General features: G+C 36.1%; 1 protein-coding gene across 1 annotated transcript in view; it reads right to left on the bottom strand.

The window, feature by feature from the left end:
• The window catches only part of CNTLN (centlein), a 427039-nt gene that overhangs the window by 280341 nt on the left and 129161 nt on the right, over positions 1-17537 (bottom strand). The window contains 2 exon segments of the mRNA XM_043979121.1: positions 531-693; positions 14230-14363. Coding sequence (XP_043835056.1) covers positions 531-693; positions 14230-14363 — 297 coding nt within the window.

Genomic DNA, 17537 nt, shown 5'->3' with positions numbered 1-17537 from the left:
CTGCACTATGCAATATTGCTTCTGTATTTCCTAAATATGGTGAGAAAGATCAATAAATCAATTAATCCAGAATATATAAACACTTAATGTTTCCTATTCAAGATTGTATTTAAGTTGGTACAAGTAGTTTATGCTCATATTCTCTGGTTCCATTCACATAAAGTTATAGTTCCAAATGTTCTAATCACAAAGAGGAATTCTATTTGACAAAATCAATCTTCATGCTCTATTCCACAGAATGTCTCCTGGACATTAGGAATAAAACACAAATAGATTTCATAATATGCCATTATTACATATGAAGTGAAATTACCAGCTTATAGTCATTATCTCCAAGTGATACTAAGTCTGCCATTGTTAACATTAAGGATTAATCTTAGAATACAAAATATCAAATCCAATGCCACTTTCCATTGCTTTATCTAAATGTATAAAAAGGAGGTAACAAAAGAACAGTGAAATTTAGAAAATCTAAATTGTTTAATTATAATACTTTTGATAAATATAGTTTTATGACAATAAATGCATACTTTTTGATAGGATGTGCTTTCAGCTGTGTGGGCATCTTCTTGATTTCTCAGTACTTTCTGTGTATCCATATTGAGAATGTGAAGTTGCCGGATCAGCTCTGCCTGCTGTGCTGTGTGTTCCTGGTTTTGTTGGTAAAGATTCTGCAGCTCCTGCAACTCTTTCCTATGCAAAAAAAGTGACAGACAAAAGTAAAAATAATCATCTCAGTTAAATAATTGTGTTCATCTAATGTTATAGATAGAATTTCTATTTTTATTTATATTTTACTGCAGGCTACCTTATTAATATGAGAAATATGCAAAACATTTAACATATTATACTAATAAAAGTAACAAAAACTTTATAATAACTCTTGAAGCCACATACTTATCAATTTTCCTTTTCTAGTTTGATATAAAATCCCTGGAATGCTACCTTCTTTATACAATTAATTTAATCCTTCAGTGTCAAGAATTGAGTTGAATAGATAACCAATGGTTGAACAATACCAAGACCCTTCATTTCATAATATTTCAAGAGTAGAGAAAATATTTTTTGGAGTTCAAACACTTTATCATTAACTTTATTGGGTCCTCTGTGCTTTCTTTATTAATCACTATGTCTAACACATTGTAATCACTATATAAATGGGGGCTGTTATTATTTATTAAATTAATTATTATTAAACTTTCCTAACGACATGACTCCAAGATCAATAAAGTTACAGTCTCTCTAGTGAGCTCCAACCCTGCATTATCAATTGCCCAACAGATATTTCAAATGAGATGCTCTATACACCATAAGAATATCCAATTCAACATGCCTAAAACTAAGCTCATTATCTTTCTCCAAAAACTCGGGACATCACCATCCTCCAAAATCAAGACAAGAACAATTTGTTAAGCACTTACCATGTACTAGTCACTGTGCTAAGTACTAGGAATACCAAAAAGGAGAAAAAACATGAAATCTATTCTTAAGGAGCTCACATAGTAATAAGAAAGAAAAAATGTAGATAGATAGATAGATAGATAGATAGATAGATAGATAGATAGATAGATAGATAGATAGATAGATAGATAGATAGATGGATGGATGGATGGATGGATGGATGGATGGATGGATGGATGGATGGATGGATGGATGATAGGTAGGTAGATAGATAGGAGATGAGACATACCATATCTCATGTATACCATATGAAGGAAAGATCATCTCTGAGGGAAAGGACTAGCAGCTCATAGGAGGGAATGTGGGGATGAAGAAAGGTATCCCTGATGAAGTAAGATTTGAGCCGAGTCTTAAAAGAAACAAGCAAAGCCATGAGGTGGAGGTGAGGAGGGAGAGCAATCCTGGAATACGTAGGGGCCAAATGAATGAGGAAGAAACTAATAATGCTATGATGTAATAATGAGTAAGTTAGTCATTTAAATTGGGACATTATGCTATCCCAAAACATTCCAATGAGAATACACAAGGGGAAAGCAAAATATTCAATCATGGTGCCCTTTAAAATTGACTGGCTTTTCTGTTGAGGTAAGGCTTTCAGAGGCGTTTAAAGTAAGGGAGATTGATTAAATGAGGAAGGCAGTGGAAGAGGGTTAAAAAGTTCCACCAGATTAGTTGGCACGTGGCCAAATAAAGGGTGGATGGGATGGATTAAAGAAATCTACACCAGGGCAGCTAGGTGGTGTAGTAGATAGAGCACCAGACTGGATTCAGGAGGACCTGAGTTCATATCCAGCCTCAGACACTTGACACTTACTAGCTGTGTGACCCTGGGCAAGTCACTTAACCCCAATTGCCTCACAAAAAAAAAAGAAGGGCCTTATCTTGAGATATCATAAATTTAAAATTGCAGCAGCTAGGTGGCACAGTGGATAGAGCACTGGCCCTGAATTCAGGAGTACCTGAGTTCAAATCCGGCCTCAGACACTTGACACTTACTAGCTGTGTGACCCTGGGCAAGTCACTTAACCCCAATTGCCTCACACAAAAAAAAAAAAGAAAGAAAGAAATCCATATCAGATTCATTAGTTCCTGGCTTTGCTCACCAAACTGTAGGGGCCAAATTTAATATGGAGAGAGTTAATTGGGTGGCTTGCCATAATATTGGAGTTCAGAAAATAATGAGGGACCTCTAGGTCCAAAGTTTCCTTCCCTCCAAACTGCCTTTTTTAGTTATTTCTCCCAGGCCAATAAGAAAGGAGCTTAACAGCCTCTTTTCCACAAACAAATCAGGTTTTATTTAATGGGAATAAAATACACAGCAAAGGTGAAATTAACAAAGTCAAGGACAAGGGAACACGGAAAAAGGAAAATGGATAATCTCCCTGGCTCTAGCAAGGGATGTCTCAAAACCCAAACTCGCTTTCAGCTCAGCTAATTCAAAGGGCTGGATTTAACTCACCACCAGGGGTCCGTAATTTCTATGGGAGTCAGCAGCCAGTCTCTAGTCTGCTCCAAATGCTCCTCCAAGGCCAGAGAGAGAGTGAGAGTGCCCCACTTCCTGTTGGGATCCCTTTTTCTCCCTCCCCCAAAGGGGAGGTCGTTCAAGTAGTGTGGCTGAGACTGGTTTGCTGTTGATGACGCAGTCTCCTTCTCAGGGTTGGCCAAGTTAAGCTAAGGGTGGGCCAGGTGTGGTAAAATCTAATCATCTTTAAGTGGGTACTTAGTAGTTTCTCATTCACACCCAATTCAAACACAACTAAATCAATCAAGTCAGACCCCTGGGCATCTGCCAAATTCCATTATTTTACCTCAAATGGAATGATGGTGATAATGGTAATCATAGAAGAAAAATGACAATGCCAAGGTACAGCATAGCACATAGGCAAGGCAGATGGTAAGACCTAGAAGACCTTAAAAGATAGTGGCAGGGTAAAAAGTAAGGCCTAATGGTTGGAAAAGAGTTGCTGACTGCCATTTCTTCAATGCTATATGAGCAATCAAGCAACCAGGAAAAGGGCATCCGGATGGGTTCTGGTTTGGCCCATGACATGGAGAGAAAAAAAAGAAGGTAGGAGACAAAGGAAGAAGGGCATCCCTGACAGCAACAAGCAGATGCTTTCTTCTTTACTTCCTTACCAAGATTATTATAATTGCAGAATTCAAATTTCAGTTTTAATGCCTCCATTCAACCTAGAATCCTTTAAGAATGTTTAACCAGGTATGACAGCACATAAGATAACATATCAATTTCAGATACACTGCTAAAGCAATCTTCAAAGAAAAATTATATCTCTAAAACAAAATTTAACATGATAAAAAATTAATTTCCTAAGAATGCAATAAAAACGAATAAATCATAAAAATAAATAAAAGAGAAAAGAAGAAAACTTGAAAACTAGAAGAGAAATAGATAAAATGGAAAACAAAAAGGGTAGAGTAGTAATAAACCAACTTCATCTTGATTCCTTAAAAAGACTAACAAAATTCATAAACCTTAGCTAACTTGCTCAAAAAAAAGGGGCAGGGAGAAAATCAAACTAACTAAATAAAAAATGAACAGGGTTAATATGCCAAATATGTTTTTAAAAGAAAGAGTTCCCTCCTGACTAACACATATTCAGTAGAAAATTTTATTATGGCCAGTTCTGTTATTATTTTTATGGAACTATTTTCACTAGAACTACGTAAAAATACAGCACAGTCCCTCTCCTTTGAGTCTCTTCAAAAGTATATTTTATATGACAAATCATTTGCTCCATTTCATTAAAGAAACTCTCTAACTCATACAAAATGAGCAGGAAATAAATATTTCTATACTACTTCTACAGTTATTATTCTTTTTTTAATCAACATACTGATATTTTTATTAATGAGAATTTAATTATTAGTGTAATTAATGTAATTATCATTGTGATAGTAAAGAGTCAACATTTCAGGGCTAAGAAGATTTGTACCTTCATGCATAATTTTAGTTTGTTAGTTTGGCTTTCAACATTTTTGGCGTAATTATAATGCAATGGTATCCTCCAGCTACATGAACAACAACACACCTGCTCTATTATTACAGTCTTCTAAAGTTGAAAGCATATTATAACAGAATTTTAACATCAATTAATGAATATAGAATTCTTGAAGATATAAACCTTATCAACTTAATGAATTTTATCTATAGTATTAAAATTAGTCAGATTTCCCAAGTGGCATTTAATTTCTCCTTCTTAATAAGAAGGAAAGGCTCAAGAGTAACATGTCAAGATTAATTCATAATTTAAGATACCAACTTACTTGATAGTCTGGAAATGGACATACAAAATATTATAAAGTAGAATATAATTTATGTAAAATTGCAGTAGTCAGGATTGACATAATATATTCTCAAACTATTAAATACCACACCATTCAAAAAAAAAACAAAAACAAACTCAGGGGAGGCAGTGTGCTGAAATAAAAATAATACAGCAATAATAGCCACAGAAAAACCAAAACAAACATCTTAAAAATATTATCCCATTTTATCTTCACAAGGGAAATATGAATTAAGTGACTTGCCTGGGATCACACAAGAAGTGTCTGATGCCAAAACAAAAGTCAGGTCTTTCAGATATCAAATCCAGAGCTCTATCCACTATGCCACCTAACTGGAAAGAGAGCTGTATTTGCAGTCAGAGAAGCTGAACTCAAAGCCAAGCTTTGTCAGTTATGATCTGCATGACACTGGCCAAATAATTTAATCTCTTTGGTCCTCAATTTAATCATGTTAAAAAGGAAAGGTTTGGACTAATGACTTGTATCATTCCTTGCAACTATAAAATAGAAATGGAAGCACATGTCTGACATGAAATGGAGCAATAGACCTGATCTATAATTAGTCTAAAAGTAAAATACCTTTAGGGATTGTGATAAAATAATGGATTTTGCGACGCCCAGAGGCCCCCTGCTCAAAATGATAATATTGAGATTGATTGGATTGACTTTGCTAATTAATGTACTTGAAGTTGACTTGGTTGAAACCATACCTACCTGAGGGCCTGGCCCTCAGAGGGTATATTCTCTGAGCTCTGACCTTGGCACATTCTGCTCATGGACCACCCTGAAGTCCAGTGAACCAATGGATTTAGGTGATACTGGCCAATTAGCTTGGAGTGGTGTGTAGGGACCGCCTCTTATCCTGACCGCCTCTCATCCAGACTGCAGGAAGCTTTGGCTTACAGAGGGATATGAACTTTTTTTTTTGGCCTGAGACTCATAGGTGGCGGCACCTTTTTCTCTCTCCTGCTCTACCCTAGCTAGGCTTTCCTAACTTTCTGAGCCATATGCTCTCTTTACTAATATCTAATATACTTTAATAAATGCTTAATGTCCCAAAACTAGTACTAAAGCTTCTCATTTATAAGTGCAATATATTAGAAACCCCTGCTAATTTTCCCCAAACTTGGGACTGAAATAAGGCAATCACACATAATCTTAAATGCCACAGGATATAAAAACCCCTCCCTTTATTCTGTAAATAGTAAAGGAATTGTGAAGTTATTCAATTCACTCTCTTGAAAGGAGAATGACATACTTCTTACTATACTTGTTCATCTTTATGATCCCTACAATAACTGGCTTTAAAATAAGCCTTTAAATAATAACATAAACAGTTCTACGTAGAACTACTTAACTCTTAAATTTTGAATTGGGTTGTATCATATTTCAAGATATTTTTTCTTTTCTGAATCAGGGATTTATTTTGAATGTTAAGTGTCCTGACTCTTATCTAATGATATTTAGTATTGAAACAGAAAATCCTTGACATTTTAATAACTTATACCTATAATTTACTGTACTCATTATCTCAGTTGACTAGAGCATAGCATTAACTAACAAGGCTAAAGTTGTGGCTTTAATCCCTTTTCATTTCAGTTAGCTTCACTTCTTTGCACAGTCATAGAGTATACCCCTACCCTAGCTAATTGTCTTGAAAATGAATGCCAAGGTCAAAAGAGGGGAGAAAATCCCATTACCAGCAAATATACAATTATTTGGTATACTGACTAAGAATATTCACCTAAGCTTCACATATAAAAAAAAAAAGCAAATTTAATTTAAAAAATCAAGTCTTTCCTTTGAATTCTAAAATCTCATGGTCATAATCTCCTTGGGGGATACTACTGGTAGTAACAATATAAAATACCTTTTAATTTTTTTATAAATTTGAAAACTAAAATTATAAAATATTAATTACATAAAAATAAGAATGAATACATGAAAGAAGAAATTACAGTAGTGCTAAAAATATGGAACTTGCAGATGTGCCACAGTAGAAATAAGAACAGGTGTGGAGATAGCTCTTATGATAGCCCTGAGTAAAAGAATAGGCATTTAAGTAGATCAGTAAGGTATATATACCCCTTGATGCACACAAAATGTATTTCTAAGATGTTTTTAATTCAATAATTTTATTATAGAACCTTATATGCAAAGTATATCAAAAAACTAAGTCTGAATTTTAGTTTGAGACTTTTCACTGTAGACTGCCATCAGATATAATATGCCTCTGCAGAAGACTATCTGATTTAGAGAATCTGAAGTGTATTAAAAATGATCTCCCATTATGAATGAAAACATTTAAAAATCCACAAAAAATTAATTCCTGCCATGCAATACTGCCAAAAAGGCATAATAATTATTAGTATGTTGTCAGTACTCAAAGACATCTATTGATTTATATCTTTCCTGAAACAAAACAGATTGCAATCGGGGGCAGCTAGGTGGCACAGTGGATAGAACACCGGCCCTGGATTCAGGAGGACCTGAGTTCAAATCTGGCCTCAGACACTTAACACTTACTAGCTGTGTGACCCTGGGCAAGTCACTTAACCCCAATTGCCTCACCAAAAAAAACCACAAAACCAGATTGCAATCTTTCCATGACAAAGATAGGTTTGAATTTTGCCTCAGATACTTAATATGCATGACCCTGGTCAAGATCTCCTCAAATATAAAATGAAGGGGTTGGATTCAATGGCCTCTAAAGTCCCATCTGGGCCTAAAACTATACTCTCATCTATGATGAATTAATTCCATGGTACGGGTAGCTCATGTGTGGTCACACAACATCAGAAATTATTAAATCAGGCTTTTTTACTGTGATAGTATACAGGACAATTTCAGAAAGGCCTGGAAAGACATAGATGAACTGATATATAGTGAAGTAAGCAGAACCAGGAGAACACTGTGCCCAGTGACAGCAACATTGTTTGGTGAAGAGCTGTGAATGACTTAATTATCCTCAGCCATAGAATGATCCAAGCACACTATCCACCTGATAGACTGAACACAGACTGAAGCACACTATTTTTCACTTTCATCCTTTTTTTCTTTTATTCAAGTTTTCTTATACAAAATGACTAATATGTCAATGTTTTAAATAACTGCACATATATAACCTGTATCTAATTGCTTACTGCCTCAGGGAGGGGAGACGGGAGGGAAGGAGAGATAGAATTTGGAACTCAAAACTTTAAATAAAAATGTTTATTATTTTTTAAAATGATTAAATCAAAAAGGAAAACCAAAATGCCATAATACTGAGTGCTTTAAATGATTTTATTTTTGATTCTAACAACCAGGCTGCATTTCATTTCGACCTAATGGATTTAGTTTCTAATCAGAATACCAGTGTACAAAATGCATATCAGATGTTAAAAACAATGTAAGTACTTGAGTGTGATAGCTAGGGTGACATACAAGGCAGAGAGACCCACCTCATGGCTAGGGAGAGCTGAGTTCAAGTTCTAACTCTTCCAAATACTAACAGTTCAACCCTGGGCAAGTCACTTAACCTTTTGTGGGGGGTGTGGGGTGCAGGGCAATGAGGGTTAAATGACTTGCCCAGGGTCACACAGCTAGTAAGTGTCAAGTGTCTGAAGTCACATTTTGAACTCAGGTCCTCCTGAATCCATGGCCAGTGCTTTATCCACTGGCCCACCTAGGTACCCCGCACTTAACCTCTTAATGCCCTTAACTAAGGACATCTAAGAAGATAAGATATAGAGGTAAACACATGTAAACATGTACATATATAGATATGTGTGTATAGATATATACATAGGTATCTACATATGAATCTGTACATATATAGAGGAGCTATATATACAGTGGATAGAGTGTCAGGCCTGGAGTCAGGAAAACTCATATTCCTGCATTCAATCTGGTCTCAGACACTTATTAGCTTCGTGACCCTGAATAAGCGACTTAACCCTGTTTGTGTCAATTCCTCATTCATAAAATGAGCTGGAGAAGGAAATAGCAAACCTCTCTAGTATCTTTGCCCAAAAAAAAAAAAAAAACCCAAATGCAACCACAGTGCTTGACACAACTGAACAACTATCTTCTTGTTTCTGCTTGTCCTTTGCTTTTTTGGTTTTTGGTTTTTGGTGGGGCAATGAGGGTTAAGTGACTTTCCCAGGGTCACACAGCTAATAAGTGTCAAGTGTCTGAGATCAGATTTGAACTCAGGTCTTCCTGAATCTAGGGCCAGTGCTTTATCCACTGTGCCACCTAGTCCTTTGTTCTCGAAGAGGACCATGACACGGGGTGATGTCATAATTTGCAGTGAACTGGATTTAAGTGAGGGAGGGCTATGCAAAGTCACCAGCCTCACTCTCTCCCCCCAGACCCATCTGAGTCTAGTGGCAAGACATATATCAGGACAACTGGAGATGTCCCTGGATGTTTAAGGCAATTTGGGGTTTATTGACTTGCCCAGGGTCACACAGCTAGTAAATGTCTGAAGTCAAATTTGAACTCAGGTCCTCCCAACTTCAGGGCCAGTGCACTATCCACTACACCACCTAGCGGCCCTGAACAACTACCTATCTATCTATCTATCTATAGATGTTTATATATAGATCTATATACATAGATCTGTATATAAATCAGTTACTGATCTTCTGTGGTAGGGAGAGCTTCTTTACCAAGAGTTCTCCATACCAGTGAAACTATATGTCTAACTAATACATCACTAATTTGTTTTATTTGACTATATTTATTTGGAGGGTCACTGGGGAATGATGAGTAAAAGTAGTTACAGAATAGTGACAGTGGTGCAAAAATAAGACAAGCAAGTCAATGGTATATAAGAGGAGTGCCCCAGTGAGGTACCTCAATGAGACCTTAACAAAAGCTGAAAGTATCAAGAGGCAAAAATAGTGAAAGGTTAAAGGGAAAAGCTTCGAATGGAGAGTGGGAAACCTGAATACCTAATTGAATTGGAAGGGACAAGCAAGAAAGGAAGGAGCCTCCAGGCCATATACTCCATTCCCACTTTTAGCCCAGATTCACCTATCAGTAGGTAAGATTTTCAAAGGAGTATGAAGGTAACAATAACTAATCACTCCAAGACTACAAAGCTGCTTAAGAAAGGAAGCAACTTTTTGAAAGGAGGAAGAATTTGTCAAAAAGTTAAAGGTTGTTGCCTTAGCTAAAGGAGCTCAGTGGCACTCCAGCTAAATAGAGTGCAGTCCCTCTCAGTAGTGCCTAAGAGTAGGCCCCTCCTTTTTCATGAATTACCAGATCTTGGCTCAGTCTTCCAGTGGTTCAGTTTGGCTATGATTCCTTCTCCATTTCTTTCTCCAGTGGCTCCCAACACAGATCTGGCTCTGTCACTTATCAGAAGCCTGACAGGTCCCAGCCAGACACTGTTAATGGTATTGGTAGCAAGCTTCCTGGGAGACCCTTGGCTCTTTGCTTCCTTAGTTTCTCTTGCTATGACTTGGACATTTGGATGACTGGGTACTGTACTGCCTTAGCCTACCCACTGATTTGCACAGGTGTACTCTGACCCCATCCACATCAGTAACTCTAGCAGAGACTGCTCAGTGTGGAGCTGCCTTGGTGCTAATCTGTCTCTGTCTTCTGCTGTACCACTGGGGAGCTGGCAAGCACTGAGATGCTTGGGTGCTGAGTGAGCTCTGCCTGATGTGCTCCCTGGGCTGGGTCCTGGCTTAACTCTTCATCTGTCTTTGCTTTGGCTTCTGCCTTTCCAGGACTGCTATATTCCCAGCTCATGCAAGGTTTTGGCAGTTTATATATAATCCTGGACAAGATGTTAAAACTAATATTTATGTCTTTCTCTTTGATTTTTCTTTATCATTTTTTCTTCTCATATATTTTTAGAGCTTATCTGAGGGCTATTTGCATGTTCTAGGTCCTAACATTGCCATAACCTGATTTTTCTTTTGAATTCAGGCATCACTGAGTATAATCTGCCACACAGATGTATTGGTCAGTGCTTGAGCTATAGTTTTAGATAGTGCAGGAGGCAGAATCTATAGCGTGGATGGACATTGTTTAAAGGCAAGTTTAGCTTTGATAAAAGGAAAAATCTCCTAACAATGAGAGCTGTCCATAAATAAAATGAGTGAGAGAATGACGGGTTGTTCCTTGCCAAAGGCTTTCAGTCTGGATAGTTACTTGTCAGGTGAGGTAGAGTGAAGATTCCATTAAGATAGAGGTTAGAGGATAGAGCACCAGCCCTGGAGTCAGGAGGACCTGAGTTCAAATCCGGCCTCAGACACTTGACACTTACTAGCTGTGTGACCTTGGGCAAGTCACTTAACTCCAATTGCCTCAAAAAAAATTAAAAAAAAAAAGATAGAGGTTAGAGGAGCAGCTAGGTGGCAGTGGATAGAGCACTGGCCCTGGAGTCAGGAGGACCTGAGTTCAAATCTGGCCTCAGGCACTTAACACTTATTAGTTGTGTGGCCCTGGGCAAGTCACTTAACCCCAATTGCCTCACCAAAAAAAAAAAAAAGTGATTTGTCTTTATAATGGGGACAGCTAGGTGGTGCAGTAGTAAAGCACTGGCCCTGGACTCAGGAGTACCTGAGTTCAAATCTGGCCTCAAACACTTGACACTTACTAGCTGTGTGACCCTGGGCAAGTCACTTAACCCCCATTGCCCCGCCCCCCCCAATTATTAAAATATAATGGGGGGCAGCTAGGTGGCGCAGTGGATAGAGCACCGGCCCTGGATTCAGGAGTACCTGAGTTCAAATCTGGCCTCAGACACTTGACACTTACTAGCTGTGTGACCCTGGGCAAGTCACTTAACCCCCATTGCCCCGCCCAAAAAAAAAAAAAAAGAAAGAAAGAAAAAAGAAAATATAATGGGGGCAGCTAGGTGGTATAGTGGATAGAGAACTGGCTCTGGATTCAGGAGGACCTGAGTTCAAATCCGGCCTTGGACACCTGACACTTACTAGTTGTGTGACCCTGGACCAGTCATTTAACCCTCAATGCCCCACCAAAAAATTAATAGAGGTTAGACTAGGTGGCTGTGGAGGTCCTTGCTGATTCTAAAATTTGGTGCTGCTGTGATTCTATGACTCAATATTCTGCACTGATAGAAAGCTCTGACAGCCTCTATAGCTAGTTCAGGCATCTTCAGATTCACCAAAAATTTATGCATGCAAACTTCTGTTGCCAACTGATATTTCTACAAGCTATATATAAACAATTATGTATTCTCTCTAAATATTTTCTTTAACTACTAGAAATTCTTCCATTTCTTTTAATTGATGGCATCATAATCACCTAAACTCAACATCTACTCTACAAAATGCACTGTGATAGCCACTTGGACACAGTAGAAATACAAAAAACCAATAGTGCCTACAGTTCTCAAAAAGCTTGCAAATCCAACACAGACACAGATTAATAACTTCTAAATTATTTGAGTGGGGAAAATCACTAACAACTGGAAGGTACCAGGAAAGAAGTTTTATCAGAAAAATAACCCTGAGTCTTGCAAGAGACCAAGAATTCTAATAATTCTAACAGGCAGATATGAAATAAATTATAGACACTGGTGGGGGGGTGCAAATTTTCAGAGTTCCTATTTGTGTTTTCCTAATTGGTTTATAACCACAACAAACTAGTAAACACTGTGCCTTATATAACAGCACACGGTAGCAGTAAAACTGTGTTCAATGTTTTGAAGATTTTCTTTACATCTCTACCTCTAATATTAAGACTGGTTTATGTTCTATGAATTTAGTGACTTTGCAACACTCCACCTATTTAGTCAAACTGGGTTGGTTAAAGTTTATAGTCAGGCAAAGTGAGGCTTGCATACATAGAATAGATTTTTTTTATCCTACCTATAAAAAAAGTAGTATTTAGGGGCTTGTAAAGCACTTTATAAATATCACATCATGTTATCTTCATAACAATTCTAGGAAGTTGGTGCTATTTTTTTGAGGCAATAAGGGTTACGTGACTTGCCCAGAGTTCATATAGCTAGTAAGTGTCTGAGGCTGGATTTGAATGCAGGTTCTCCTGACTTCAGGGAGACTATCCACTGTGACACCTAACTGCCCCACTTAAAAGCTATTATCCCCATTTCACTGATAAGGACACTGAAGGAAGACAGAGGTTAAGTTACTTGCCCAGGGTCAAAACTTAGTGACTGCCTCAAGCTGGATTTGAACTCAGATTTTTCTAATTCTACATATAGTTCTCTATCCATTATACTCTCTAGTTGCCTGTTAGGACAAGATGTTTTTATATGATCATGATTTGTGTTTCTCTGAAGGTCTGGCTTCCCTGTCAGGGAACATCACAAAAGCCAATGAAATAAAATCAAGGAAGAAAAAGAAATTAAAGGTATCGAATATTCCAGAAGGTCACAAGGAATCAAAGATTTGAGGATGAAAATGTCACTGGTTTAAAAATAGGGGAACAATTTCTGAAATTTTGGTTAATTATAAAAGCCAAATTTTAAATAATTTAAGCGAAGGAATTAGATGGATTTTTAAGTCTGACAGAAATATAAAGAAGAAAATGAGCACGAGAAGGTTTCCTTCTTTAATTTTGGAAAGATTGAACATGTTAGCAAACAGATAAGGAAAAAATATTTATCATGGAAAGAATATGGAATCAAAAAACATGGGATAAGATTCTAGCTTGCCAATTACTACTGTATAACCTCTGGACAAATGACTTGACCTCACTGCCCAATATTTCTCATATATAAAATAAGGGCCTAGAACAAAGGGGTCTCTAATGTCCCTTTTAGCTGCAAATTGTATGATTTATAATGAAACTGAAGATAAAGTCAAGAAAGGGGTCTGACTGATAGAGTGAGGTGCAAAAGAAGGAATAAGGGAGTGGCATCACAGACATGCAGATAGAATGACTAGTTTTAGAAAAAAAAATCACTCCACTGAACCAGGAGAACATCGTACATAACAACACCAACTCTGTGTGATGATTAGCTGTGAAAGACTTAGCTCTTCTCAGCCATACAATGATCCAAGACAATTCAAAAGGATTCATGATGGGAAATGCTCTCCACGTCTAGAAAAAGAACTGTAGAATCAGAATGCAGATTGAACCATACTATTTTTACTTTTTTTGTTGTTTTTTTTTTCTTTTTGGAGGTTTTACCCTTTTGTTCTGATTCTTTTTTCACAACATGATGATGTGAAAATATTTGATGTGCTTGTACATATATAACCTATATCAGATTGCTTGCTGTCTTGGGGAGAGGGGAGGCTAAGGAGGAGGGGGAAAAATTTGGAACTCAAAATCTTATATAAGCAAATGTTGAAAACTATCCTTACATGTAACTGGAAAAAAATAAAATACTATTAAAGGGAAAAAAAGAATCACTTCACTTCTTTCTTTAAGACAAAGGAACTTAAGGAGAAAATAATAAATTTATGTATACTGATGCAACTTCTAAAACACCCATCTATATTAGTGACTGAAGATACTTGCTTGACTAGAGTGATATCCACATCCTTCTGTATTATTTCAGCTTGCTTTTGATTCAATTGTGATGCCAATTCATTGCATTTAAGCCGCGATTCCTCAGTTTGTCTCTTTGCTTCAGTTAAATCAGATGCAAAAGTCTAAAATTAAAACATACATTTAATATTAAGCATAATAAAGTATGCTAAAAGTAACAGATTCATAAAATGAGCATGAAAGAATTTGTATATTAAATTAAATAACATATACAGAAGAGAAAAAAAGAAAGTGTAAAATCTTCTATTTTTTTATCATTTCTATCAAAAAATTGTTACTTTAAGTGATGTAGAATCTTATATACAAGTAATATACTGTCCCAGCACTTAACTGAAAGTTTTGAAATGTAAATATGATTGTGAAATGCAAATAGTTATCATTGATAATGAAGTTATATGATTAACGGTTCTGCAATCCCTAAAGCACTATATAAATGTGAGCTATTATTGTTATAACTTATTAAACACACACAATATACAGATGTTTCTTTAAAAGCTTAAATGTCTTTATGTGAAGTGAAAACAAAGAGGAGGTAATAATTATACACTATAGGACTTTGTTATTTTTCTTATTTCAGGAAAATGTACAATTAAATTCTGAAGAGAATCATAACTACATTGCAATATATTTCAAGTACTAGGACAGAAATAGTACAGTTCAGAAGAGGGAAGGGTTTGGAGTAAAAGATGAGCTAAGCATTGGACATGTTGAATTTGAGATACCTACAGGACAACAAGTTTGAGGTAACCCAAAAGCAGCTGATGAGGTGAGACTAAAAAGGAGAGAGGTTTTAGAGATGGATATATAGATGAGGGATCATCAATGTAGAGATGATAACTGAAACCACTATCACTGATAAGACCACCAAGTGACACAGCATTGAAGAAAGAGAAGATGCTCCAAGACAGACCCCTTTGGAGTAACCATAGTAAGTATAAGAATGGATATCCAGCCAAGGAGGGGAGAGAGTAGAAAGGAAGACTGTGTAGTAGAGTGGGTAGAAAGGGAACCAAGAGAATAATTTCAGAAAAACTTGAAGAGAGGGGGATAGCCAAGTGTCAAACAATGCAAAGTGATCCAAAAGGATACAGACTAATAATAGCCCATTAGATCTGAAATTAAGAGATCTCTGCAATGTGGTCTTTTTAAAACATAAATTTTATTGATATTTTGTTATTTTACATCACCAACATTTCTTGCACTGTCACTCCTCCCTTCTAAGAGACATCTCCTTTATCACAACATTTTTTTTAAAAAGAAAAAGGAAAAAATCAGAATTAATACATTGAAGAAGATCTGATGGGTTTCCTTCCCCATCTGCAAAGGAGTTGGGTAGGGGTTTCTATATCTCAAGGTTTTGAAATATTTACTTTTGATTATTTTATGGTTGTCCTTCCCATTTACATAGTTAGAGTCTTTATGTTTACAATTTTCTTGGCTCTGCTTATTGCAATCGGCATCAGTTGATGTAGATCTTTCCACACTTTTCTGTATTCATCACATTCATCATTTCTCAAAGAATAGTAATATCCTATGACATTAATGTACCACAAATCATTAATTCCTTAAATGTGTTAAAATAGGCAAAGGAGATAAAACTATACCTATTTGCAGACACTATGATGGTTTGCTGAGAAATTCCTGGAGAATCCTCCAAAATACTAACTGATCAGGAAAATTGCAGGCTATAAAATAAACCCTCGACAATGAACAACATTTCTTAAAAATATAAACAAAATCTAGGCAAAAATAATAGAAAAGGAAATTCTATTTCAGAGAACTAAAAAATGCATCAAGTATTTGGATTTATCAAGACATGCAAAATACTTGTATATATTCAAATGAAAAAAGCCCCTTAAAGAAATAAAGAACACCTTAAATAGCTAGAAGAATATTCAGTGCTCATATCTGGGCTGTGCCAGTATAATAAAAATGAAAATAATAGCAAAGTTAAAGTATAGTTTTAAAGCTATTGCCAAACAATAAAGTATCAAATAAATACTTTCTAGAACTCAATAAAATAACAATGCATTTGAGAAATAATAGGTTCAGATTATCAAGGAAATAATGAAAAGAGGTACTGACGAAGGTGGAATAACACTTCCAATTCTCAGTATCATAAAGCAGCAAACATCAAAACTATATAGTAGTAAAAAAAAAAATTTTAACTATATAGTATTGCTAAAATAAAATACAAAAATAAATAGGGGGGGCAGCTAGGTGGCGCAGTGGATAAAGTACCTGCCCTGAATTCAGGAGTTCCTGAGTTCAAATCCGGCCTCAGACACTTGACACTTACTAGCTGTGTGACCTTGGGCAAGTCACTTAACCCCCACTGCCCCGCAAAAAATAAATAAATAAATAGATAGATAGATAGATAGATAGATAGATAGATAGATAGATAGATAGATAAATAAATAAATAGGAGGGCGGATAGGTGGTGCAGTGGATGAAGCACTTGACACTTACTAGCTGTGTGACCTTGGGCAAGTCACTTAACCCCCATTGCCCCACCGAAAGAAAAAAAAAAGAGTAAATTTAAAAAATAATAATAAATAGGTAGGTCATTGGAAAAGACTAGATAAGGGTGAATAATAAACAATGGGACTAGGAATCCAGTGTTTGATAAAAATAGAAAATACAAATTATTTAGGAAAGAGCTTTGTATTTGATTTTTTTAAAACTATGGGGGCGCAGCTAGGTGGCGCAGTGGATAGAGCACTGGCCCTGGAGTCAGGAGTACCTGAGTTCAAATCCGGCCTCAGACACTTAACACTTACTAGCTGCGTGACCCTGGGCAAGTCACTTAACCCCAATTGCCTCACTAAAAAAAAACCAAAAAAACCAAAAAACTATGGGAAAAACTAAAAAACAATCTGGTAGAATCTGGGCTTATACAGGTTACATCATATTCCTAAATACATTACACATAGACATGTAACTTAATATTAAAAATCATAATATAAAAATTTAGAAGAGAAGCAGATCATGTATCTTTCACAGGTATGGTTAGGAAAAATATTCTTATTCCACAAAGGATAAAAGCATTTACAAAGTAAGTTAACTGATTATAAAAACGTGATAGGCTTCTACACAAAATTAATACAACTAGGATAATAAGGGGAAACAGTTGAATGAGAAAATATATTTCTGTCAAAATTCAATGATAAGTATTTTAAGCCAAGATATATATAGATATATACACATAAATGCATACATACATACTTAAACATATATACATGTTTATGTATATATATGTTTGTTTACATATATAATTT

This window comes from Dromiciops gliroides, chromosome 1 (assembly GCF_019393635.1).
Source record: "Dromiciops gliroides isolate mDroGli1 chromosome 1, mDroGli1.pri, whole genome shotgun sequence".
NCBI classification, from domain to species: Eukaryota; Metazoa; Chordata; class Mammalia; order Microbiotheria; family Microbiotheriidae; genus Dromiciops; species Dromiciops gliroides.
The sequence above is the reverse complement of the archived record's forward strand: the minus strand, read 5'-3'. Positions and strand labels throughout refer to the sequence as shown.